General features: G+C 42.9%; 1 protein-coding gene and 1 long non-coding RNA gene across 4 annotated transcripts in view; one reads left to right on the plus strand and one right to left on the minus strand.

Moving 5' to 3' along the window:
• The window catches only part of LSR (lipolysis stimulated lipoprotein receptor), a 30233-nt gene extending 14328 nt beyond the window's left edge, over window positions 1-15905 (plus strand). The window contains exons 4-10 of one of the 3 annotated variants that reach the window (XM_072980363.2): window positions 3058-3114; window positions 4841-4987; window positions 6522-6692; window positions 7467-7526; window positions 12180-12311; window positions 12499-13127; window positions 15164-15905. In XM_072980363.2, coding sequence (XP_072836464.2) covers window positions 3058-3114; window positions 4841-4987; window positions 6522-6692; window positions 7467-7526; window positions 12180-12311; window positions 12499-13127; window positions 15164-15199 — 1232 coding nt within the window. In that variant the 3' untranslated portion in view covers window positions 15200-15905. The remainder of the gene's footprint in view (window positions 1-3057; window positions 3115-4840; window positions 4988-6521; window positions 6693-7466; window positions 7527-12179; window positions 12312-12498; window positions 13128-15163) is intronic. The other 2 variants (XM_072980365.2, XM_072980364.2) reach the window with 2 other exon arrangements.
• A 5045-nt stretch (window positions 15906-20950) lies between these two features.
• Window positions 20951-27394, minus strand: LOC140702109 (uncharacterized). The gene is made up of 3 exons (XR_012081160.2): window positions 27198-27394; window positions 22233-22333; window positions 20951-21081 (listed from the first exon to the last, which is right to left on the minus strand). It is a non-coding gene; the product is annotated as an uncharacterized LOC140702109 (long non-coding RNA).
• Window positions 27395-27443: the final 49 nt, after the last annotated feature.

Here is a 27443-nt window from a genome sequence, read left to right on the forward strand (position 1 = left end):
CTTTAAACACAATAAGTGAGCCTTGCTTTTGCATACAGTGGCTTAGGCAAGATTACATGTAGTTGATTTTCAAGTCATTTTGTATTTCTCCATAATCTGCAGAAGCACAGAGCTATCTATGTAAAACAACAACACCAGGCATGCTGCTTTTCTATGAGGGGTCAAATAATGCATCTGTTTGCAAAGTCTGTACTATGTACCCTTTCTAAATTTCCCTCTACATCTCTCAGGGCTAGAAACTTGCTTTTAAAAAATGAAGCTGCTGGGATTTCCAATGCTGAATTTTGTGTTGGGGAAAAAAAGTTTGTGTTGGCACAGAACATATAGCCTGAAGTGGTGTTTAACAATGTTGAAATTGTCTCCTTCAATTTCTTGCCATTTGGAGATGAAGAAAATAGAGCTGTAGCAGTTATTGCAGCCATAGTACTTGAGAATACACCCTGTGTATTTCATTTGAGGAAAATAAGAGGTATAGGTAGGCTTTCTGTTTAAGAATATGGAGCTGTGCAAAGCATCAAATCTCAGTGGTTCTGTGGGTCCCCAGATATTCTTGGACTGAAGCTCCCGGAAGCCTTCACCACTAGCTGTGCTGGCCAGGATTTCTGGAAGTTGCAGTCCGAGAACATCTCAGGACCCAAGGTTGAGAATCACTGACCTAATGGAAAGGAGCCAAAAACAAGATGTGGCAATGATGTTCCTTTTTGAAAAAGGATTAGGCAAGAGGAAGAAGAGTGTAATCTGTCCAAAGCTGTTAACAGTGTTAGCTGATTGAAACCTCCATGCAGTACATATCTTTTGTGTACTGTGTAATGAAGGCAAGCAACAGCAGAGGGCTCTTTGGGCTCCATGCCTTCCTGATGAGTTGAAAAACCTAGGAAGAGTCTTGCCTTAAAAGGCCAAAGCCTGTTAGGACCCAAGTCTGTCTTGTTCAGCATTTTTTCCATAGTGTCCAGCAGGTTACCTGTGAGAAACCCGAGCAGGGTACTGTATAATGTAATCGCTTGCCCCACCCCAAGCAATTGGTAGAAAAAGACATATTGCTTCTGATTCCAGAGGGGATATTGGATGTTAGGAGATGTGGGTTGTGGTAGATTCCACCTCTGATCCTGTATGACCACTTGCTGGTGCTGCCTGCCTTACAAGTAAATTAATTAGTTTTTAAACCTGTGACCGAATTCTCTTCCCACCAAATTAAGTTGTTGACATCCAGACATTCTTCTTTAGGGCTCTGTGGAAGTTCTCACTACTAGAAGGAGAAGCAGCAGGCACTTAAAAATACCTCCGAGCTACCTTGAAGAGGCTATAAACCCATTTTGCTTGCAGTATAGTTGCCTCAATGTTTTGCTTCCGAGTTGGTTAAAGACTGGAAACCTGTTTCCTTTTCTGATAGCAGGATCCCCCTGGAATCCATATCTGCGTCCTGCTAGTTCCTGTTCTCTTGTTCCCCTCCTTCCCTCCATTCCTTTCCTTCTCTTTTTCTGCCAGAAATGAGGTACCCCCCTCTGTGCTGGGAACTTGATGTACTTGCCTGTGCCAAGATTTATTGTTCTGAAAAATGTCAGCTGTTTACAGCAAGGAAATGCCCTTCCAAACATTCTTCTCCAGAGGGTTTTGTGGTGTGTGTGTGTGTGGGGGGGGGGGGGGTTGCAGGCACTCTCAGCAACACAGGCAGGTTGACAGCAGGAATGTTGCTCCTTATCTCTGTTGCCATCCTTGATCAGCTGTGGACTTAGCTTGGTTTAGCTTAGGGCAACTTAATACTTGAATGTTCATCGCTTCTTGTGGAGGAGAAATTAGGCCTTGTGCTTGTGAGGCACCCAGTGCGGATTAACTGTTGAGTATGAAACTTGGGATATCTCTGTATTTCCACTCCAGCCTGATGATTTTCAGGGCAATGAAGCCAGTTGAGCTGAATAAGTATGTGGAAATCAGGCCTTATGAGAGGATCCCTGATGGATCAAGAAGGTTGTTTTGGGAAGTATTAGAAGGGTTGTGCTGTATAGTAAGATATCTGATGGCAGATCCATGAATCTCTCTGTAGGTGAAGGTCAGGAATGAGACATGTGCAGAGAACTCAAAGATGTTGATACAGTACTTGTAACTGTAGAAGCTGTAGGAGATGTTAATGTTTTGTGCTATGTACCAGATGTTAAGGTTGGGGCTCCTGTAGCTAAAAGTAAACTCTAAGCATGCTTGTCTTGCATTCAGTGTTGTATCTTTAAGCACACTTAGGGGCAGTTTGTGTGTGTGTGTGTTTGTGTGGAATGGTGAGGTTAGAGCTCTCTTTTCTTCTTATTGCTTCTGAGGAATCCCATGCATCCATTAGGCCTTGCTCAGTTTTATTTTTTCCCTTTTGACTTCTCCTGTGTCGCAAAGCAAATCCAGTGAAGAAACAAGCCTGGAGATTGTTAAGCAACTTTGCAAACTCCTCAGACGTGTCAGACTGGCAATTATTTGACTAGTTGCCTATCTGTCCACATGTACATGAGTCACTTGGAGCAAACCCCCAATGATGGTGCTTTTCTTTTAAAAGCAAGTTTTAAAATTGGCAATAGAGAGAACCCCCACCTTATGAAATGGAGAGGAAAGAACAGCAATGACAAAATTCAACTAAATAGAGAAAAAAGAGGAGGAAGCCCAAGGAGTGGGGAAAATAAGAGGAAAGACCACTGATTGAGAATTTGGACTGCAGCTTCCACAGCCCCCCAGCAGCTGGGACATTCTAGGAGTTGATGATGATGATAATAAGAATAAGAATAAGAATAGAAGTTTCCCAAGCTTTGAAAAGGGATAGGAGAAATGGAGGCCTACATGGAAGCCATGGTATTGGTTCATCCTTGCTCAGAGGGCGAAAAGCCAGCTTTCCTAGGATTGCCCAAAGGCAGTGCTCTTTATTTGTCAGAGGTACTCAGTCCTTTTCTTTGCCAAGGCCTCTTGTACTGGGACACAACTGAGTGGATGCCTTAAACCCCCATCTCTAGCCCCAAAGTGCCTGCCTCTAGGGCAGCCCACTGTATTTGGTAACTTTTTCTGTGTCTTTTCTGTTTTGTTCTGTAGGCAAATCCTCCGGTGTCTCAGAGCTTTTGCCAGGCTTTCAGATAGGGCATATGGAAGGTACTGGCTTTGCTTCCTTCTTCCATGCTATCTTTCAGGGTGAGGGGAGGAATCTGAAAGAGGGTGGGATTTACTCTGGTTCTTTAATTCTTGCTATCGTGGCATCTCTCAAGGGCAGAAGTAGGATTGTTTTGAAAAAGATTTCCAAATGCTTGTTTTCTCTCTTCTTTTCTTGTAAGAGTTTCTACTTTTACTATGGTGTCTTCATTGGAACACATTCTAGTCTTTTCCTGATCCTCGCCTTCTTTCAATAACAGAACAAGAACTGCAACAATGTCCCATAAATAAGAAAACATCCTTTGTTCCTGTTGTAGGGGTGTTGGCTTAAGCAGAGTGGTTGTGTGATGCAGGGTGCATTAGAGCAGCTGATTTGGTAACACGATTTGTGGTCTGCTACGCACATCACATTTCTTGGGCATGCAATGCACTTCCCTCTCCACTCAAAAAAAAATTGCCAATGTGTGTTGGCAAACCTGGATTTGCTGGCAAATTATGTGTGAAAATTACTATTTGGTGTCCTAGCCTACTGATCAACTGTTGCCTGTCTTTTTGGCTTTTCACTATGGTTTAAAAATGACTTAATTTGAAGGACTGGATTGATGTTTTCTTGCAGAATGAGATTGGTTGGAAAGCAAGGTTCCCAAACATGGTTTGTTAAATCTGCATAGACATTAGTGCTGCTCAAAGAATAAGCGTGGTGTGCTGGTAAGGGTGTTGAACTGGAACCTGGAAACTCTGGGTTCTAGTGCAAAACTTACTATGTAGCCCTGGGCCACTCATTCTTTCTTAGTTTAGCCCTGCCTCACTAAGGCTAGAAGTATGGAAGAGGGACACATTGATGTTTTGAGCTCACTCAAGAAAGACAGGACTCTAAGCATGATAAGAAAGAGGGAAACTTCGAAGTTTAGGAGTTTGGAAGTGATTAAGGCAGGATGCAGGCCTGATGCTGTGGGCTGCTAATGAATTCAATAGGACATAGAATAAATAAGCGGATTATTGAAGCCCCTGGGAGTTCAGTGGTTGGGAGCTTCTCTTTGGCTCCACGGTGTACCAGGATCCATTGATATCAGTGGTTATGAGTGGAATTTTTGGAATTAAAGAACTCTTGGTTTTGTAATCTGGCAGGAGTTCCCTGGCAGAATTTTAGGCCTGGGAGCCTTCAAAAGGGTGGGAGATAAGAGCAGCCTCTTGCCTTCGTGTCATTCCCATGCTGCTGCTTTGAGCCATTAGATAAGTACCCTGCTGCACCGCGGTAGTCTTGATGATTCCCTGTGGCCAGCGAGGGGTACAAGTGGCACAGAAATGGTGTTGAGATGAGGGGGCTCCTTTACTTCCTGCCAATATGAGTGGTCCCAGTCCCATTATTCGGCCAGGGTATATGCATTCCTGAATCAGTTAGGGGACAGTATCCCATCCTTATCAGGGCCAACCCAGCCCTGGATCTAACAGGACTATGATGTGGAAGAGACTGACATTATCAGGTTGCCTAGAATGTCTGGATGCCTTTAGGGGCAGGATGTTCATGTTTAGAAGTATGATGTTCAGTACCCTTTGCATAAAAAAACCTCAAAACAAAACCCCAAGAGCCATTCATTTTGCCTAATGACAGGTTGCCAGCTGCTTGTAGAAGCTGCCAAGATGGCTCAGCTTTACTTTCCAAATGAAATGGGATTTATTTTTGGCTGTGTCTCAAAAAAGGCTATTCCTCCCCCTTCTCTTCTCCCAGACTGGCTCTTTGTCGTCTTGGTGGTGCTTGGGTTTTTTCTGCTCCTTCTGCTGCTGGGGATCTGCTGGTGCCAGTGCTGCCCTCACACGTGCTGCTGCTACGTCCGATGCCCCTGTTGCCCAGAGAAGTGCTGCTGCCCCGAAGCACGTAAGTCTTGTTCTCGAAACCAGGACCTTCCTCAGCCCTGATTTGCAACAAGGGGCCTGTGCCATCTGCCCTTGCCCCAGGACACATCCCTCTAACTGTGAGTCTGCATACAAGGTGATGCCTCCCTCTTCAGTCGAAACACTTGGAGCTCTTGTGTCCAAGCAGCCAGTCATTTTTCTGAAGCAGCCTGACGCTGATTTAAAAATGTAAATACTTCCCTGTGTTAAATAGTTTCAGGAGGTTGCTGCTGCAAAACTGTGGGCACTGTGGAGGACATCCTGTCTGGGATGGTGTTGTAAGGCGGAGCTCTGATCTAGTTTCTGGATTCCTGACTTGGGTGTGTTCAAAGTCATGCTGTTTCTGTTTTGATGGCCTTCATTTCCGCCCAAGTTCACAGAAGCTCCCGAGATATTTCATACAGATTCTACCTCTTAATTTTGCAAAACAAGCATTTGAAAAAGCAAATATTTAATATTTACGAATATATGCTTGGTGGTTTCTTTTTGCCATAGTGAACATTCCAATGGCCTGACAGAATGTAAAACAGATGCAGATATAGATGCTACAGTATATCCCTTGTATTCTAAGTTTATATGGACATAATTAATATACTGTATTAGAAAAACCTTTCATTGAAAGGTATGCACAAACATGTGTAAGTTATTTTTGATGAGTTCAGTTAATGGGACAAGTGCCAAGTCATTTTTACTGACCCTCACAGAGGAGAAATTAGTCTAAGGACAACTTTAAACATAACATACATTCGAATTGTTGTTCATTTGTATGCTTAACATGTTTTTTCAAGATCTTCAAGAACTGCCATTTGGATGATTATGTTGATTCCAGCAGAAGCTTTGTACTGCTAGAGTTGTGGATGCACAACCATGATAAGGGAGCGTTAGTATTTGATCACAGAGTTAAATGAAGTGTGTCCGTATACATTCCCTTGAGAGTTGATGATGATAACCGCATGCAGTCTTTCATGAGCAGACAACATGCGTTGGAGCGTTTTGATTAGGAAAGTGCTGCATACAGTGGTGCCCTGCATGATGACGATAATCCGTCCCATTGAAATTGCTGTTTATCGAAATCGTCATGTGAAATCCATTTCCCTATTGGAATGCATTGAAACCCAGTTTAATGCATTCCAGTTGGGAAAATACCTCGTCGTCCAGCGACGATTGCCCATAGGGAAGCCATTTTGCGAGTGCCGATCAGCTGTAAAAATGGCTGCCCTGCAAAGCATGGGTCTGGAAAACACAGGGCAGCCATTTTGCAAAGCCAACGATCAGCTGTAAAAATCATCGTATTGCGAACAAACGGTTTGTGAAGCACGAACCTAATCAACGTCCAGCGAAAATCCCCCATTGGAATGACTGTTTTGCGAATCGCTATAGCGATTGCAAAAAGTCATCGTTATGCAGATTTGTTGTTTAGCGGGGTCGTCGTCTTGTGAGGTACCACTGTATCTATTTTGAAGTTCTTACTTCCCAGGTTTGATATCATCTAAGCTATAGTTCTTGTCTCTCTTTAGTCTACCTTGCAGGAAAAGCTGCAACTACTGGAGTTCCAAGCATTTATGCACCTAGCATCTATGCACCCAGCAGCCAACTGAAATCAGGACCCCCACCTACTATGATTCCCATGGGTCCAGCACCTTCTATGTACAATGGCTACGGAGTGGATTATGACAGGGCCAGTTCAGGTAAGTAGCTTTTCTTGGCCAAGTTCATTCTGTCCCAGAGTGACATCTCAGCTGGTTTGAACTGAGGGTTGTAAAAGGCTTCAGGTTAGTCAAGGACCTCCCTTTTGAGACCTCATGTCTGTGTGGTGATGTTGCTGGTGGTCATTTGTAGGGTCTCTTTGAATACTTCAAAAAGTTGCTCTCTTGTTCATTACAATAGTAAGCTTATTTGACCTTGAAATCACTTGACTGGCAAAATTGATTACATGTGTGTGGAGGGGTGTCTGTCCCTCTACCTCTGCCTGCTCACAGAGAATAAACAGTCATTCATTAGGGATACTGAGATTTTCCTGCATTGAGCAGGGGACTTGGATTAGATAATCCACAACACCCTTTCTAACTCCATGATTCTATGACCTTTGGTGGCTCAAGGTCTAGCAATACACCTAAATAAATTGGGTCAGGTTTATGGTGTAAAATTATGGTTCTCAGAGCTATGGTGAGTTTGTAAAGCTCAGGAACATAGTCTGGCAATACTTATTTTATTAGCTGCATTTATATTCATCTTTCCTCTAGTAAAGTACATGATTCTCCACCGCCCACTTTATTATTGAGGTCAGTCTTGCTGAAGAAAAGAGTGAGTGATGGCCCAGGTTCACCCCAGGAATTTTATAGCTCAGTGGGGAGATGAACCTGGATTTCTGATGTGCCAATGTAGCAGTCTAACCATTGTTATTTGTCACTCAGTTGTGGCGTAGTGCTACATCTCTTTGCTGTTTCTTGGTTGCATTGCAGTTGGTGGAAACAGCTCGCAGGTGCCTCTCCTGAGGGATACAGAGAGTGCTGTAAATGCTGGTAAGAAATACAGGGTTGGAACACAGGTGCTGAAGTGTCTGCTGGTTCTTCGTTGAAAGATGTTTAGAAATAAGTAGAGACTCGACAGCTGTCCTTTAGGTCAGTGGTCCCCAACCTTGGGCCTCCATATGTTCTTGGACTACAACTACCAGAAGCCTTCACCACCACCTCTGCTGGCCAGGATTTCTGGGAGTTGAAGTCCAAGAACATCTGGAGGCCCAAGGTTGGGGACCACTGCTGTAGGTAGTTGCTGCAGATTTTATTGATCTCACATGGTAGATTGAGGGGAAGCTGCTCAGATTATTTATTCATCTTTGGGCTCACTTGGAGAACTGTATTACAGTAGTACAGTATCTCGGTTTACAAAATTAATGTGTTTTCCGGGACATTACATAAAGCAAAAAATTCATAAACCAGAATGCAGATTGCCATGGGAATGGGGGAGGCGCTATAAACCTCCAGGCACAATGCATCCCGGGGGAAACATTCTCCATAAACTGAAAAAACCCAAGAAAAAAAAACGTAAACGGAGGCATTATTTTCAATGGACTTCCGTTCGTAAACCAAGGTACTACTGTATCTGGTAATTGCTTGTAGTACTTTGGTTGAGCCAGCCAGAATCGGAATTAGATGTTCGGAGGGGAAAAATTGAGAACTGATGCTTCCCTCTACTGGGCAAGAGCAAAATTGCTTGCATAGTGATGAAGCTGGAATAGGAATCAGTCTTACAGTGACTCATGAGGAGTGAGTCACATGTATTGCTTCTGAATTTGCAAATGTACTTTTCTCATCATAATAGGAGTGAATGCATCATATGACTCTGGAATGTCCCCTTATTTAGTGCCAGGAATACATGGACGTTTCTGAATCTAGAGAGTTTGATTTTTCTGAGCTGGGTAGGACAGACACTATAGCCGAGAATGATGCTGAGGGTTAGGCCAACACATATCTTTGCTGGAGACAATCTAGTCCCTCAGACTGAAGAAGTTGACTGTGGCTGACACATCTCTTTAGGTGAGCAAGTTCCTTTAGATCTGAGCCACAGAGAATATAGATGAGATCATATAAGCAGATGTTTAGTTCAGTTAATTTTATCCCACTCTTCCATCGTAAGATACAGAAAACAGCTAATGATCTGAAGCAGACAGGCCACTGTGGTCTTCCAGATTGATCAGGGTTTTCTTGCCTACAACTTCCAGAACCCTGGCCATTGTAGCTAATGGTAAGGGATTGTGGAAATTATAGTCCAAAGTGTCTGGAGAGACGTAGTTTCTTACCCCTTTGTCTAACATAAGAAATGTTGTTTAGTTGTTAAGTCATGTCCGATTCTTCGTGACCACATAGACCAGAGCACGCTTACCTTCTAGTACTGCATTTAACTTTACTGTATAAAGCATGTTTTTGGGTCATGCTTGCTAAACCCAGCACAGAGTTGCAAATGAGTTTTGCTGCTGTTGGATTTCAGTCAACTAGCACTTTCTACTCTGTACCATGCAAAATACATTTTTCAAATGTGATTGCTTGTTCCTGCTGGAGTTTACAGAGTACCAGCTCTCTTACCCTCTTCCCTGACTTCTCCCATGCATAAAGGTTGCAAATGAGGGTTGTCTGCTTCTCTAGATTGCAGAAATGATCTGCGAGCATTTAAACTCCATCTCCTTCTTTGCTCCTGATCTGCTCATTACACTTTCTGGAATCAGAAAGTGAAAGTGAAACTTTCCCAGCTTTGGAAAGTTCCTACTTGCCAGAAAATAAATCTGCTAACATCTTGGTGTCAGGCAGGGGGTTCTCTGTAGGCCTGTATCTGAAACCACATTTTGAAGATGACTTCTAAGAGAACAGTTTTAAATATGCCTGACTTTGTTCCATGGCTATCACCAATTGCTGGAGACAAATGCAAAGGTTATTGTAAAGTGTGCTACAAAACATTTGAATTAAGTAAGTAATATGGGAATTAGAGCTGTGGAGTCTCATGCACTACAGCCAGTACATCAGAAGAACCTGAAAATTAAATCAAGTCAACAGTCCATCGCAATATATTTAGGTTAAAAGCTAAGTACATGTTCAGATAGTAGGGTGAAGAGACAGCCCTTGCAAAAACTGGAAAACATGATCAGAGTGATGAAAATGGCAAAGAATTACCCACCATACGAACTAGTATGGCTGCCTATGTAATCAAGGACTGTGTTAGGACAGCAGAGTGCATGTGAGCTTTGCAACTGGTGATGTCGTTTAACTCTTGTAACAACATCAGTGAGTTATTCAGGTGAATGTTCTCAGACATCCAGATATCTCAACAGTTTCATCCTAGAAAAACAAAAGCAAGGTATGTTGTTGCTTTTGGATTGTCACCATATTTCTCTGATCTTTTACTGAAACAATGCCAAACATTGGCTCATTTTTGGGATGATTACTATCATAAAGTTTCCACATGGTATCTAACCACTGTTTTTCTTCAACTGCTACTGCTGAAGACCTTCTTCAGAAGTTTCAAGAAGGCATGTCTTCTTTATCAGTTGCAAAATTATTACAAGTATCTATGGTGGGCCAAATGTAAATCACCTTTTTCTGAGAAAACTAAAAGAAGAAATTAAAACCAACTTTGACTATAAAGGTGAGGGAAAAGACTGATTGACATTGGAACTGGTACCCCTCATGTTGTATATGAGTCTTTTAAAACAGGATTGCAAGCAGTGAAATGGGACCTGAATTCAGTCGTGTGCAACATGTATTATCTATTCAAAGATTCCCCAGCTAAGGGAAGAACTTTGTAAGCTACTCAAGCGAATGAGTCATTGCATAAAATCGGAAAGGCTCCGAAATGTGCCTTTTGGTTCCCACTTGCTAACAATTGACATGAAATTGTCTGAGAACTTGCTTGACGGAAGCAAGGTTGACACTGGCTTTGCAGCAAAAAAGCTGTTGAAAAAAACTAAACTGAGTGAACGGCAAGTGGCCGAGTTTTGCCTAGAGTGTCAAAACATGGTAGTAGCTGTTGTTGAAAAGTTGATTGAGAGAAGTCCTTTTAAGTTCAAGATGGTGCATTATATCCTACTATCATTTAACATAAGCCAGATCTTGGAATCACCAGAATAGGGGCTGTTCTTGAAGCTCTACATGAAGCAAATCAGATCAATGACACAGTAGTGGAAAAATCAAAGCAGCAGTACATTATTTTAACCACAGCTGCCCACAATGAGTTCAAGGCTCAATTTCAAGCATATATTGCAAAACAACATTTTGAAGTTGGACTGGATGTGTTATACAGTGGTATTTTGATGTCTAACAAAAGTTTCTAGACTGTTGTCAAAATGTGCTTTATCCTGTCTCATGGTAATGCTTCTGTTGAAAGTAGATTTTCAGTTAATAAATCAACATTAATTGAGAATTTGCATGAACTAATTATTGTCTGTCAACGTCAAATTTACAATGACGTCTTGAACTGTGGAGGACTTGCATCTGTTGTAATTGATATGACTCTGTTGCAGTCAGGCAGGCAAGCTCATGCACGTTACACAGAGCACTTGGAGGCTAAACACCATAAGCAACAAGAAGAAATTCAGAAGAAGAAAAAAGAAACTTGAGGGACAAATTAAACGTCTTGAAAATGCTAAAAAAAGACTGAGAGAAGAAGCTAAAATGGAAGAGGAAATGATGAGAAACTAAAAGAATTGCAAATTAAAAAGAGAAAACTGTAGAAGTGCTTGTTTTATATCTTAATTCTTTAAAAACAGTTTACTTGTATTATAATTTCTAACTATTACTGCAATTTCAAAACTGTAAGTTTCAAAATGTGGCTTCAGAGAAACCATTTTAGGTTGAACATTTACATAATTTTTAGTGTATCTTTAAAACAATAACAAAAAAAGGTTATGTCATTTGTTAGCATCCAGAGTTTACTTGAATTGACGTTTGTATCTTGGTGTAAGTTTTGGTGCAATTGCAAAGCAGATGTTGCTGCAGTTGATGTTGAAAGAAGCTGATATTAAATCTTTTACTTTGACAAGTGTTTTTACAGATGAGATTTGTGTAGTTGTAGAGGGGAACATTTCATTAAGACTTGCATTGAATGCAACACGCCCTATTCATTTTTAACTTGTGGTTATATAATGGTGGTCAGGGAAATTGACAAATGGTGGTCAGGGAAATGAAAAATGAAATTTCAGTGGCAACCCTGTCTTTGTCCACAGAGTGGGAAATCTTTGGAGTTTCAGTCATTTTGGTCTATAGCTCTCAGCCCCACCCAGCATAACAAGGAATTGAGGACTGGGGACTTGTAGTCCAAAGAATCTATAGGCTTCTGTTTCCTCCACCATGCCATGAGATAGATGCCCATGTTGGAAACTGAGAATTCCCCATTACCTTTAAAACTGCTGCTTTCCCCCTTCCTGTTTGCCCCTCCCCCCCAAACCTGCTATAGGAAGCAGGACTTTGGGTGTGCAGCAGTCATGGGACATCCGTGGGACAGGAGAAGGGCCAGGAAATCTTGGTACAGTGACCATATTTTCCACTGTCAACATTAGATTTGCAGATAATGATAGCGACTGAACCTCTTGGTTGCTGTCCTGTTATCCCAAGGAAGATGTCTATTTTCATGAAAAAGGAAAAGCAGATTCTCTGTCTTAAAACCTGCTCCTAATCTCTCTCCCCCAGCTGTGCGCAGTGGCTACCGCATCCAGGCCAACCAGCAGGATGACTCCATGAGGGTACTCTATTACATGGAGAAGGAGCTGGCCAACTTTGACCCCTCCCGCCCAGGCCAGCCTAATGGGAGGCTTGAGAAAGGTACTTGGTGGGGTCTCTCCACTGTTATAAACAGAAGCAAACGGTGATCTTCCTAAGCATGGGTCATAGGGATAGTTGCTTGTAAGCAAAGTATGCCTAGGTTAGCTAGTAATCCACTGTTTACTCCAGTGCAGTGTGCCCTGGAAGGCTAAGATAGGAGCTGCTGAACCTTGGTTTTGTTTTCCAGCTTCTGTGATGAGTGAGCTGAGTTCTCTGCATGAGGATGATCGGCGCTATGAGCTGCGGCAGGGGATGGGGCGGCTGCGGAACCAGGCCATGTCACCCATCAGTGACATGGAAGAGGAGAGCCTGCGAGGCAGTGAGCATCGGCGCTTGCTACCGCCCGCTCGGCGGGACCGCTATGAGGACTCCCCACCACAAAGCTACGGTCATCGGCCACGATCCCGCTCAATGGATGCTTTAGATGATTTGGACAGGGACCCCTACCCTGCCCGGCCCAGAAGCCGTGGCCGCCGTGGCTCAGATGATGAGTGGCATCGTCGCGATTATTCCCCAGACTCCCGCAATGACTATGACCGCTATGGAGGACGACGTAGCCGGAGCAGGGATGATTTACGGGACCTGGAGCGATCCAACTATGATGACCGGCTCCTGGAAGAAGCACTGCGGAAGAAGCAACGAGCAGCCAGCCGTGAGGATCTGGATCACGGGAGTGCATCCAGCAGTGGAAGATCCGGGAATAGAAAGAAACGAGATGAGGACAGCAATGGCTTTCCTCCTCCTCCTCCTCCTCCCCCTTATACAGAGACGGAATCCGTTTCTTCACGTGGCAAGAATGACCGCAAGCTTCGGAAGGTAAGGATGGAGAACGTGGTAGAGACATCTTGCCAGTGTAGTGTGTGATGCTGCTGCCTCATAGATGGACAAAGATAGAACTTTCTGCTGGACCTAATTGTTGTCAGTTAGGCTGATTAGATTGGGAAGTGAGGCAGGCCTTCAACAAAGGTTAAATCATAATAATAATGTTCCATCAAATCAATTCTGACTTACGGTGACCCTTTTCAGGGTTTTCGAGGTAGGGAGTACTCACTAGTGGCTTACCATTCCCTTCTTTGGCCATCGTGGGATTGTGCAGCTTGCTGAAGGCCACATAGGCTGGCTCTACAGGCTGTGCAGGAGGCACAGTGGGGAATTGAACTTTCAACCTCAGGCTCTGCAGCCAGAGACTGAATCCACTGAGCTGTCCAACAAAGCTACAAGCAAAGTTTATGGTATTGAAATTTTCTTCCTGTCTTCAGGGAATACATACCTATACCCCCCCACCCCCATCACTGCTGACAGTGGTGGAAAGTGAGTGGCATGCATGGTTGTGTGAGATTTCTTGGAAGGCTGGCCCAGATCCAAGAACCAGAAACCGGAAAGGGACTCAAAGAGATAACTAAAGGAATAGTAGCAATAGGTTATTTACCTTAATGAAGATAAACTTAACCCACTGAGGTTTATGAAGATTAGGGATGTGCTATTTAATGTTTTGGATTCTAACCCCCAGAATTCTCAAAGAATTCCCCAGGCAGAATTCTGGGAGTTTCAGGCACAAACACAAATCTGTCCCCATCCCCTCCTTGAGAAGGGTTTATCTCTGAAGCTGCACTATCTTGTCTGGTCTTTATTTCCTGTTGTTTATTTATTTATTTATTTATTTTAAAGAAAGATGCTGTGATGCTTCTTAGGAATTATAGTTATCTGGGAGATACCCTCTGTAGAGCCTATTGGGCAGCATGGCTATGACTCCCAACATCCTTCATGACCAGGAGAGCCTTGCCTCCAATGGTCAGTCATGTGACCTCTTGGATTTAGAGGACACTGGGAGTCTTACTTTCACTGTCCATTACGCTCTGTATCTCCCGAAGAACTTCCAGAGACCTTTGTCTCCTGAAGAACTATACATCTCAGGAAGCTCAACCATGGGAGGTATTTTGAGAGTCCACTAAAAGGAAACCTGGAAAATATTGCAGGAAAGCTTTCCTGGCAGTATTCTTAAGGTACTAGATACTTTTCCCCATAAAAGTTTACTAGAATCTTATTCTGAGGCTCAAGAAATTGCCCAGAAGGATTTTAGATGCCAGTACCGCTGTGGGCTAAACCGCAGAAGCCTGTGCTGCAGGGTCAGAAGACCAAGCAGTTGTAAGATCGAATCCACACGACGGAGTGAGCGCCTGTCGCTTGTCCCAGCTCCCGCCAACCTAGCGGTTCGAAAGCATGCAAATGCGAGTAGATAAATAGGTACCATCTCGGTGGGAAGGTAACGGCGTTCTGTGTCTAAGTAGCACTGGCCATGTGACCACGGAAGATTGTCTTCGGACAAACGCTGGCTCTATGGCTTGAAGAGCGGGATGAGCGCTGCCCCCTAGAGTCGGACACGACTGGAAAAAAAATTGTCAAGGGGAACCTTTACCTTTACCTTACCTGAATCTTAGGGTCTGGCTGTGTCTGTGTGCGTCTTCCAAATATGTTGGGGTTCTTACAATTCATGGTATTAACAAAAAAGCAAAGCGTGCTGCTTATATACCGCCCCATAGCGCTTCAAGCACTCTCTGGGCGGTTTACGATTTAATTATGCAGGCTACACATTGCCCCCCCAGCGAGCTGGGTACTCATTTTACTGACTTCGGAAGGATAGAAGGCTGAATCAACCTTGAGCCAGCTACCTGGGATTTGAACCCCAGGTCGTGAGCACAGTTTTGGCTGAAATACAGCGGTTTAACCACTGCGCCACAAGGCTCTTCTTGCTTTGTATTAACAGCCTTGGAGGAAGGGGGAGGTTCTGAAGTTCAGACAGGGCATAAAGCTCTGAAATTGTTTTTAACCTTGATTTTCTGTTTCCTCTACAGAATCATGCTGTCAGCAGGGAAAGCTTGGTGGTTTAACTCTTCCCACTTCTGTGTCTCTTCCTTGCGTGGCTGAGAAAGGTCCTGCCCGTGCCTTGGAGGGCAGAAGGGACAGTCTCAGTCTGTTGGCATGAATTTTATTCAGAAGGATTCCAAGTCAGATGAAGCACACCTTTCACCTATGTGTCAACAGGACAGATGATCTGGATAACAGTTGAGCAGCTGATCCTTTGAGCCTTATTTTCCCATCATGTGCAGGCTGAATTTTTTAAGGACTCTGGACACCTGGCTTGTACAGAACCCTCTAAGTCCTTTGTTGCCATTCTTTTTAATTGTGTGCCCTTTTTTTAAATGTAGTGTTCCAGTAAGAGAACACTTGAAGTACTGGAAACAGAAGAGCAGCGATTTTACTCCACTGAACAGCAGATGGAAATCCTACTGTCTCTTTCCTCATTTTTTTATAATTATGAAGATTATTTCAGAGTGGACCCATTTAATTGTGTAATTTTTTTTCACTTAGATTTTAAAGTGGTTTATACTTATCTGGTATCTGTGTGGCCTTGTACTGTATGTGTGTGTGTGTATGTGTGAGAGAGATTGAGAATTGCTTTGTTCCCCACTTTTCCAAACATCAAACCGCTGGTGCTGTAAATATACTGAAGTGATAAACAGCCATGTTTTTTTATCTTGTACTTTTTTGAGATTGCCATTTTATATCAATGAAAATAAAATTAGTAGAATAGAAGTCTTGTCTAAATTGCAACACTGGAAGAAGGTAAAATGAAACTGCTCTTTTAATAGCCTTACAGTGGTTCATGCTACCTTATGCTTCCTACCCATCTTCCCTCACCCAACACAAGGTCCTCTCCCCTTCTGATAGATTTATCTCTCATAAAGTGCCAGTAGTTCTGAGAGTTGTGATCTGTTCTCAATTATCCCAGAGTGCAGGACACATAATAATGGGCTCAAGCTATAGGAAGCCAAATTTAGGCTGAATACCAGGAAAAAACTTCTTAACTATTAGAGCAGTATGACAGTGGAACCAGTTACCTTGGGAGGTGGAGAGTACTACAACATTGGAGGCATTCAAGAGAAAATTGGACAACCGTCCATCAGATCTGCTGTGATTTGGATTCCTGCATTAAGCAGGGGGTTGAAGTCCATGACCTTATAGGCTCCTTCCAGCTCAGTTATTCTATGATCTATGTAGTAGTTCATTTGTGTGGTTTGTTCTGCCACTGATGGAAATGGTAGCTATTCCACAGTATCATGGTGCTTATAGTTGCTGTGGCCAGTCCACCACCTGGCAGTCAACCTTCTAGTAACAAGCCGCTCCATCCATAGTTAATATGGTCCCTTCATGGCAGACTCACAGTGGAGTATTGTGGGTGCACTTAAATCTTTGCCAGCTTGGTGGAATCTGGAAGAGGTTGTACTCCAGTTCCATAGCCTTCAGAAGCCCCAAGGTCATCTCTACAATATGAAGGAGCAGAGTGGGACTGCATGAAGAGCATGGGTGTAGGTATAATTTTTCAGTTGAAAGTAGACTAAGCGAGAGAATGGTTGTAAAAGCTTTCCCTTGGTCTTTTATCTGCTAAAAAGCTGAAACCCTGCAGGCATTTTTTTAATTAGGGGAAGATCTATGTCGGGATGGGAAATCTGGAGTGTATTTCTGGGAGCAAAATGTTGCATGGCTTCTCTTCCCTATCTTTCCCTTCCAGCTGTAGTCTCTTGCAGCTACTCCTGGTTTTAAATCAAAGATTGTTGCTGCATTATATATGCAGAACTCCACAGTGTCTGCTCCGGCCCTAGCTGTACTCACAGAGAAGGAAAAATGAATGGAAGAGTTGTAAAGATCCCAGACTGCCCACCAGGTGGCAAATCAACTGTAGCAACTCACTGGACTGATCTGCATAGGACTGATTGCAGTTGAATGAGCATTTGCCGAGGAGGTGGCACAAAATGCTAATGCCTGCCGTTTATCGGCTGGCCACAAGAGGGATGATTTAGGGCTTGTACATTCACATGTCACTTTGCGTGACCAACTGCTGCAAAGCAATGCACCAGAAAAACCTGTGCCCAGAGGCAACAGAGGACACAGACCACAGAGGCCCTCTCAATCCAGAGATAACCGACGCTTCTGAATGAAATGCAGAAGACTTAAATGCTAGTGTGTGTACTGTTAGCAACATTAGCAAAGAGAAAAGGACAAGAGGTCCCAACATGCATTAGTGTATCTGTGTACATATATAATTTTAGACGAGGTAGCCACAGTAGTCTGTGCCAGCATATCAGGCAAAATAAATAAATAAAGATGACAAAATGTGACATCTGAAAGACCGCTATATTTTAATGTGAGCTTCTGTGGAGAAGTCACTTTCCTCAAATGTACAAACATAACATATATCTTGGAATCAGAATCTATTTTCTTATGAGGAGGGGGAGAAACAGGCACAAGTAATAAACAATGATCAGTTGCAGAGCTACCATGATGTCCAAATACATCTCAAATTCTATGTCCAGTAAATGACACGCAATTGGCAAAAATGGTAAACTTTTCAAGCAATTTGACTACATACCAGTTGTGGTTATCAAACTATATTTAATACCCAACAAGCTGTGGTTCTTCACAGTTGATAGTATCTGATAGATGGAATATTTGGGATATATCCTGATGTTCTTTGGTTTTCATTAGTTAGGAGAGATGATCAAGTTTAAGGCTACAACATTATGCAGTGACCTTCCCAAAACATGTGCCCTCCAGATATTTTGAATGATGGTTTCCAGCCAGCTTGGAGACTGGGGGCAGCATTTTGGGGAAGGTTGCTGGCACAGTGGACCTGCTGGGAGCAAAGCATCTGAATTCCACAGAGTTTCCTTCTGAGGACCCTGTATATTATTGTACTCAAATTGCAAGTGAACAGGTTTTCAGATTTGGAAGCTAGGCCAATGATGAGCAAGTCTCTTGCAAACAGTTTGTCCAGATCTATCTGTAAGGTGGTGCCTGGGACAATAAATGCAAGATTTAATTCCTCACTGATGCTTGCAGACATGGGAACTTTGCCTATATATGTCAACATAAGCCTGACAGATGGAAGGGTACTACAGTATGAATAATAATAATAACAACCATGTATTGTCAAGTCAATTTTGACTTCTGGTGACTTTTTTCCAGGTAGAGAATACTCAGAAGTGGTTGACCATTCCCTTCTTCTTGACGTCCTGGGACTGTGCAGCTTGTCCAAGGCTCCACAATCTGACTCTTCTTGCTGGAGGCACAGTTGACAATCAAACTCCCAGTCTCTTGTTCTGCAGACCGATACCTAAATCACTGAGCTATCCAACCAGCTACAACACTACAACTAGTATTAATTGACCAGAGCAGTTTTATCTTTGCCTGATCAAGCACTTACTGAATGGAAAGGAGCTTTGTATACAGATTTCCAGAAGTATTTTCCACCTCTTATCCTGCAGATGTATGAGCCCCGAGGGTGTTTTCCACAACAGCTGGTGTGGCAAAAGACAAACAAGTTAAAGCTGTTGCACTTCTGTAATACTTTTGCCAGTGAGGACATTGATAGGGTGACACTTAGAGCCTGAGAAAAGTTTTAGAGTGCTGTATTTCATTGGTCGTGATGGGACCAAAGGTTTGCTACCCTGTAAACAGTAGCACTCAAAGCAAAATACTAGTAAGCTGTTGCAGTTCTTTGACAACTGAATGTATGACTGTAGGGATCTATAAGGATGCCTAGCTGCCACCTGAAATGACTGCCTCACTGCCTAGTAGTAGGGATGGCCATGGGAAAGAAGATTTTATGTCTTCTCCATTGTTACTTGCTCAAATACTGCTGGATAGCTCAGTGGTTTGGGTATCTGGGTGCAGAACCAAAAGGTTGGAAGTTCAGTCCCCCCCCCCCCCCGTGCCTTCCTGATGGAACTGGACTCAATGATCCATAGGGTCCCTTCCAGCTCTGCATTTCTAAAACTACATTATATAATACTGTAAACTAATACAGATATTGGAAAGTGAATTTGTAGAAGTTATAGTAGGACTAAAATGAAACGAATTGCTGCTGAATCAAGCTTGATTAATTCCAATGGCTCATTTTGGTCTGGCCTTTCTAGAACAAATCAGTACGAATCCCCAAGCTCTTCCCTTGAATCTGTTCCTGTGTCTTGTGCTTGCTGTCCTGAATTATTTAAAATGCTGAGTCACTAAAATCCAGGTCAGTAAAGAGGGAGGCAGCAACTGAGCCCAGCAATCGCAGACTCCAGTGCACGCATGTCTGAGGCAAACTTTTCAAGAGAAAAGCTCTGCAGACGCTATGCAAATCTATCATCTCTTATTTATTATTGGGTTTTGTAACATCTAGCCTTCTAGATGTTGTATGACAACTACCCAAGCCAGTGGTGAGAGATGATGGCAGCTGCAGTGTTAACAAATGCTGGAAAAGCACAACTTGTCCATTCTGGCTTAAAGCTGCTGCAAGGAAAGGTCATGCTACAAGTTCTTCCCTCAAAGAAGGTATTTATAGTTGAATGTATTCACGAAGACTTTCATGGTCAGGATCTAATGGTTGTTGTGGGTTTTTCGGGCTCTTTGGCCGTGTTATGAAGGTTGTTCTTCCTAACGTTTCGCCAATCTCTGTGGCCAGCATCTTCGGAGGACAGGAGTAGCACTTTGTGCTCTGGTGCAGTTTGTTTGGGAGTTCAACTATTTATATTTATCAACTATTTATAGTTGATTTTATTTCACTTTATTTGAAGCATTTAGAATTACATCCGGTTGTTAATCCCAGCATTTAGAATTAAATCCAGTTGTTTTAAATCCCAGTTGAAACAGCCTTGTTAATACTTCCCATTCAGTTGATTCTGTTCTAGTCGAGACAAGAGATGTAGCCCATTGGGTCAGGTCCTTAGGATTTTGCAAGTGGTTTGCAAAATCCTGAATGATGCCATCTCAGAGATGACAGTCTAAAAAGAGGAGCCACATCACATACACCCTCAAAAACCTGAGACAAAAAGGAGGTCTTGATGTGTTTCTGAAAGGACCGTGCAAATGGCATCAAGTGGACTTCCTTGCTTGGATGTAGATCTTTTACTGTGTACTAGGTGGGTGATCAGAGTGGAACTGAGGGCATTTCTTTATTCTTGCTGACAAGATATGCCAGCAGTCTGAAGGGCAGACTCCCATGGGTTGGGATAAAGAAGGTGTGGCCAATGAGTCTACTTTGTGTATTTAATTTTGTTATTTTAAAAATAAATACAGTGGTATACTGTAAAAGTTGCTATCGTGGATTTTTATTAATTGAAAAAGTCTCCCTGTACTTCCTTGTATCCAAAATCTGGTTTGTTTTTTTAAAGGGATTATAAGGGACCATGTGGCAAAGTCACTCCCTATACCCCCCCGTAAAGTTTTTGAGCAAAACCTTTAAAAACAAATTGGATGCGATGAAGGCTTTACACTCACTGAGTCTGTATCACTACTGTTTTGTCATGCATAGCTGTTCACAAAAAAAAAATCTTTGTAAAATCTTGCTTGGGAAAGAAATGCCGGATGTTTCACTGGTATTTTAAGTCTCCAGTGGAAAACATCTTAGGAGTAAGCTTCTCCACATTTCCACTTTGTAGAGAAACAGCATCAGTTTTAAAATGTGTCTCTCCTTTGCTCTTTTCACCTTCCTTGGACTTTTGAAGTCAGCAGCTGGGCTGGTTATTTGAAATAACGGTGTGAATATCAGCTTTTGACCTCTGCACTCTAGCTCATGTGTAACTTATAATTCTTTTCTTTAACCATTCTCTCTCTCAAACCTCCTCCTTTACTCTTCCCCATCTCTTCCACTTCTCCTCGTCCATCTGTCTGGATCATTCCTTCTTCTGCCCTTCCTTCTACCATACTGGTCTTCCTCGCCTTTCAGGTCCTGAAGCCCAAGAAGATAATCACCTGCTTGCCATACCTTTCTGTAACATCAGGGCAGCTCAGCCAATTGTTGGGAATCCCAACTTCTGCCCCCCCCCCTTCACAAAAATCACTTAAAGCAGATTTTTTTAAAATGCAATAGCTAAAGAATTTGACCGAGAATGAAACAAGCTTGATGCTTTACATATGTAGCTGACTGGATAACTCAGTGACTTAGGTATCTAGCTGTGGAATTAGAAGTTGGGAATTCAATTCCTCACTGCAGATCCGAGAAAAGCCAGCCTCAGTGGCCTTGGGCAAGCTCATAGTCCCAGGGTGCTCTCTGAAGGAGGGAATTTATTTATCAGATTTCTATCCCACCCATCTAGACCAAAGGTCTACTCTGGGCAGTTTACAAATTTAAGAACAACAACACCAAAACATACAGATCCAAGGTGGCGAAAGTATAAGAAATTAAGATATGGCAGAAGGAAAAGCCTGCCCAAATAGCCAGGTTTTAAGTTTGTTCCAGAAAACACCCAGAGAGGGAGCCAGGCGGATCTCCACTGGCAAGTTGTTCTAAAGACGAAGGGCCACTGCTGAAAAGGCAGAGTTCCTCATTCTTTCCTTCCAGACTTCCTTCGGCGTTAGGCCCCTCAGCCGCCCAGCCTGGCTGGAACGACTTACTCTGGCAGAACTGGGTGGGATAAGGCGCTCTGCCAGATATCGAAGTCCTAAACCGTTTAGGGCTTTATATGTAACCTTAAGAACTTTGAAATCAACATGGAAATGAATGGGCAACCAATACAAGGTGGCCAGCGTGGGGGAAATACGTTGGTACCTTTTCAGCCCTGTAAGAAATCTGGCCGTCACATTTTGTATCATCTGAAGTCTAAAAGGCAGCCCCACGTACAGCACATTACAGTAGTCTAACCTTGAGACTACGAGCGCATGGACCAAAGTGGTGAGCGCCCCCACATCAAGATAAGGATGCAGCTAGGCAATCCGCAGAAGGTGGAAATGTGCGGAATGGACCACTGACGACACCTGGGTTTCCATGGTGAGTGACGGGTCCAGACGTATACCCAAACTGCGAACCTCACTCTTGGTGGTAAGAGTCACTCCCACAAAGGAAAGGGAGTTTCCCAGACCACTGCCATCTGGGACACCCACCTGAAGGACCTCTGTCTTGCCTGGATTCAGCCTCAGTCCATTCATCTTCATCCACTGCTGAACAGCTCCCATCCAGCGCTCAAGGGATGAAACAGCATCCACTGTTGTTGGAAAAAAGGAGATGTAGAGCTGAGTATCATCAGCCTACTAATGACATGAAGCCCCACGTCCCCTGATGACCCCTCCCAGCGGCCTCATACAGATGTTAAACAGCATTGGAGAGATAATCGAGCCCTGCGAATCTCACAATTGAGGCCCCATGGGACTGTGAAACTCTCTCCAATCTGCACTCTCTGGGGAAGGTCCTCCAAAAAGGAACAGAGCCAGTCAAAAACCAGGCCACCGATTCCCAACTCGGAGAGCCTCCCCAGGAGAATAATGTGGTCGATGGTATCAAAGGCGGCTGAGATATCGAGGAGCACCAGCAGAGACACTTTGCCCCTGTCGGCCTCCCTCAGTAGGTCATCACACATAGTGGTCAATGCTGTTTCCGTGCCATGGCGTGGCCTGAAGCCTGACTGGAATGGATCCAGGGCATTGGTTTCATCCAGAAGAGCCTGCAGCTGATTGGCCACCACCCTCTCAACTACCTCGCTGAGGAAAGAAACATTGGCGATGGGCCTATAATTACCAATACTGTCTGCCGCCAAGCTCGGTTTATTTCTAATGGGCCTAATGAGTGTCTCCTTGAGAGAGAGAGACTTTCCTGGAGAGACCCATTAATTATTGCCGTAGCCCATTCGGATGTTATAACACTGGTTATTCAGATGGTAAAACACTTCTGAGTACTGTCTCCCCAATAAACTCAGAAGAGGGTCACAATAAGTCAGAACCAACTTGACAGCACACACTAATTATTATTAGAATGACTTGCACTAATCATAAACATAAGTAGCTCTCCTCCAGTTTATCTTTTTCATTCGGTCAACCTGATGCTCCAGTTTATTCAGAAGACCTTTGGTGTTCCTCCATCACTGGATTGTTTTATGTCTCCACTTCTCTTTCTTGTGGCTTCCTCCTCCTCCTCCATTCCTATTTGCTTCTCTCGCACGCTCCACTGAAGATCCCAAATAGTTATTTATAGCCTCGCTCCAACCACTGCCCCAGGCCTCCTGACCAATCTGCGGCAGAACGCTGCAGAGTCAAAACGCATCGACAAATTCCAGCTGAACCCAGTCTCCCCCTGACTGCATAGGAGTGTCTCTGAAGATGAGTAGGGTTGATGAAGGACACTGCAGGGCATTTCCAAAGACAACACTCTTGAAGCCATTTAATGAAGGATGGTATAATCCCACAACACCAAGAGAGAATGGCCTTTTTTCAAAAGGAATAAACAGAGGTGTCAACATTATTGACTTCCACTGCTTCTGTTTTTCTGCTTCACCCAGTGAGTGAGGAAAGAGATAGCATTCTCATACATGGGGATCATAGTGTATGAGTGACTATTCCTAGTTTGAAGCCATGTAAGGTTTCAGACAGAAGAACATCCAAAAAATCACACCGGATTAGATCAGTGCATGTACAGGACAACATTTGGTTACCATAGTGGCTAGTCAGATACTTAGGAAGCCAACAAACAAGACACTATAGACAATGCCCGCCTTCTAAGGGTGCCTTCCAGATGCTGACCGTTGTTGAGCAACATCCAGGTCTCCTTTATTGCAGATGTTATCAAACCTGGATTGGTTTGAAGAGCCATCAGACACAGGAGTGACCAGTGGGAGCCAGTAAAAGAAAGGACTGACTTCTGGAGCAAATACATGGTCACCTTAGCTAGTGTGCTGCTCTTGTTAAAAATATTTTTACTCTGCCTTTTACAGTGGGGTCTTGACTTGAGAACTTAATCCGTATTGGAAGGCGGTTCTCAAGTCAAAAAGTCTGTAAGTCAAGTCTCCATTGACCTACAGTGCATTGAAAACCGATTAATCCCGTAACAGGTCGTTTTTGTTCCATTTTGGTTTTTTTCTGGTCTGTAAGTCAAATCTCAGTCTGCAAGTCAAACCTAAATTTTGCGGCCAGAGAAGTCTGTAACTCAAAAAGTCTGTAAGTCAAGCCGTCTGTAAGTCAAGGGTCCACTGTACCTATAAAAACCCAAGGTGGCTTATATCATTAAAAAACAATATCTAAAGCTAAGAACAGTAAGTATACAAATAGGATCAAACAAATACTGCACTAAAAGATGATAAACAAAACAATCTATTTACAAACCCCACTCAAGCAGCCAGTCATTATAGAAAAGCTTGCCTGAAGAGACAGGTTGCTTCTGCTTGAAGAAAGAAAGCAAGGATGGGGCCAGCCAGGCCTCCTGTGGGAGGGAGTTTCAAAGTCTGGGAGCAGCCACAGAGAAGGCCCTCTCCTGTGTCCCCACCAAATGCACCTGTGAAGGTGGTGGGACCGAGAAAGAGGCCTCCTCTGATGATCTTAATATCCAGGCAGGCTCATAAGTTGTGTCAAGAGAAAGATGAGTCTGTTCAGAATTGGCAGGACATCACACATCCGCCTGCCTGTATGTGTGTGTGTGTCTGTATACAAGAAAATCACTTTTGGTGTGTGAGGCTCAGCCCATCTTTATTGTCCTTCCACAAGCAAGCAAAGACTTTTCTCTACAGGCAAGCTTTCCTTGAGTGACTGGCTGCCTGAGTGGGGTTGTTAAATGGACTGTTGTGCCTTACGGCTTTGAATATGTTTTGGCATTATTTATGTTTTTTACTATTGTATTTGTTTGATCTTTTTTCATGTGGCCAACCTGCTACTCTCTCTAGCTAGGTGACAACACGTAGCCACGACTTCTGTTCTTGTCAATTCACATGATCACAACCTTCATTTTGCTTTTGAAAAGCCACATACAAAGAGGTGGGGAGAAGTCATAGGTTGATTCTTCTACAGTGGACCCTTGACTTACAGACAGCTTGACTTACAGACTTTTTGAGTTACAGACTTCTCTGGCCACAAAATTTAGGTTTGACTTACAGACCAGAAAAAAACCAAAATGGAACAAAAACGGCCTGTTACGGGATTAATCGGTTTTCAATGCACTGTAGGTCAATGGAGACTTGACTTGCAGACTTTTTGACTTGAGAACCACCTTCCAATACAGATTAAGTTCTCAAGTCAAGACCCCACTGTATACTGGATTAAGCTGGCCACTTGTGCATCACCAAAAGTTGGACACAAAACAGACTTACTCCGATTCCAAAAAGGTTGGGGAAAAATGTGAATTGGGTGATCTGTATACCTGCTGAGTGTGCTGTTCAGGTGCTCATTGTGGATGAGGGTCTTTGAGATCCAAAGTTGTCCCTCTTTTGGATTCTGTATCTTTAAATCAGATTTGGTCTGGGCAGCCATTCCAATGGTGGGCATCTTCAAAACAAGGACAGTCCTCGGGCAGGTTTAAAACAGAAAAATCTTCTTGCTAAAAGAGGGCATATGGAGAACCTAGACTGGATGCCTTCACCGTGGAAGGAGGAATCTCCTTGAGGCCCAGCCTTTGCAAAGCTATCAAGGAGAGCAGCTGCTTCAGCTGCTTTCCTCTTCCCTTGTTGGCTCCTGTCGTCTCAATTATTAACAGCCCAATTGTGCTGGCTCATTTTTGACGTCACTGTGGGCTTGTGCTCACAGGCCACCCTCCCCCATCACTTTTCCATGGCTGAGAGATGGAGAAAAAGACATGTAAATATGGAGGCAAAACAGCTTGAAAAGACGCCTGTAACACAAATCTTTTACCTTCACATCCTTCTGGGTTTCTCCATCTTATCTTTGCACTTTTACCTTCCTAGTTCATCCTCTGTTCCACTTAATCTCACACTTCCTGTATTCATTTGCCTCCCTTTTTTTGATTACTACTGTATTGCCTTATTGGATGGATAGTTATTTTTTGCAAGAAAGATTTGTAACTCCCCTCTATTCTTCTCCTATTATTGTACTGTTATTTCAATACATTTACAGGTCTATTCTTCAGTTGTGCAGGTGGATCTATTTATATACACAAGGGCATAATCAAATGCTCTCTCACACTCAACCCCTAGCTGTTATATTTTAATCTGTAAAATTAAAGCCTACTGAATAACAAAATTAAATTTAAAGAGTAAATATAGCAGGGTAAGTCCTGTTATCAAGCAGAGTGAGGCAGCAAACCCAAGTAGCAAATTGTGGGTGTCACAAAAGGGCAGGATTTTTCTTTTGGTGGGGTTTCTTGCCTCAGGTGACAAATAACTTGGCTATCTTCTCCTACCATGCTCCTTGACTTAGATTAATGATAATTGCTAGTAGCTGCTCTGCCTCAGGCAGCTAAACCTCTTGGACCATCTCTGACCGTTACCATAATTTTCAGTAGGGAAAATTTTCATTTATTCTGGCATAAAGTAAATGATTTACAAAAATTAATAAACTCAATGTAGTCTTAATAAGAATAATATTACATTTATGTTTTCTTACTATCAGTTTGATCTCTTCAATTATAGTTCAAATTTCCTAGAGACTGTATCATTTTATTTTTTTAATATAATGCAATCATGTGCTCTTCACACAACTTACTACTGAATCAAGTCAGTTTCAATTGATATGTGATTATTATTCCATATAAAACTTGTAAATATGACTATTGTTCTTGTGTAAAAAGTCTTGAGGTTTTTAGAGACTCTTGAAAAATGCAAATTGAAGCCTGGATTTCCACCCTAAAAGAGAGAATACAAAGGGGCCAAGCAAGGTTTAAGAAAGGAAGCTAATTCAACACTTAGTTATACTTCTCTAACCATTCTTTTCACATCTGTTTCACAATAGTCCTTGCTTCAAAAAAGAAAAGAAAAAAGAAAAAAAACACTTTTGCAATAGGCATTGGGAAAATAAAGATGGCACGTTTGGGTAACCCTCTAAAGATCACTATCAAACAGTATCCCAGCATTTTTATAATTTAAAGAAAACAGCCTAAATTAAATGCAACCAAAGTTCAGTCAAACTGTACTGTACCTTTTTCCCCTCTTCAAAGTAGATCCCAATAAATTCTAGTCAGGTGATCTAATTAAACCGTGTGAACAGGTTACACGAAAACACGTGTGTGTATTTCTTAGAACACGGCACATCCGAATTCTTTATAAGCCCTTCTATCAAATTCCTCACGAGTGAAGATGCCTCAATGGTGCAAAATAGAAGGAGGGAAAAGAAAACCACAATACCCATAAGCCTTTGCGCATGCCTCTTTTTTTTCTGAGCAGC

The sequence above is a fragment of the Pogona vitticeps genome, chromosome 9 (genome assembly GCF_051106095.1).
Source record: "Pogona vitticeps strain Pit_001003342236 chromosome 9, PviZW2.1, whole genome shotgun sequence".
Lineage (NCBI taxonomy): Eukaryota > Metazoa > Chordata > Lepidosauria > Squamata > Agamidae > Pogona > Pogona vitticeps.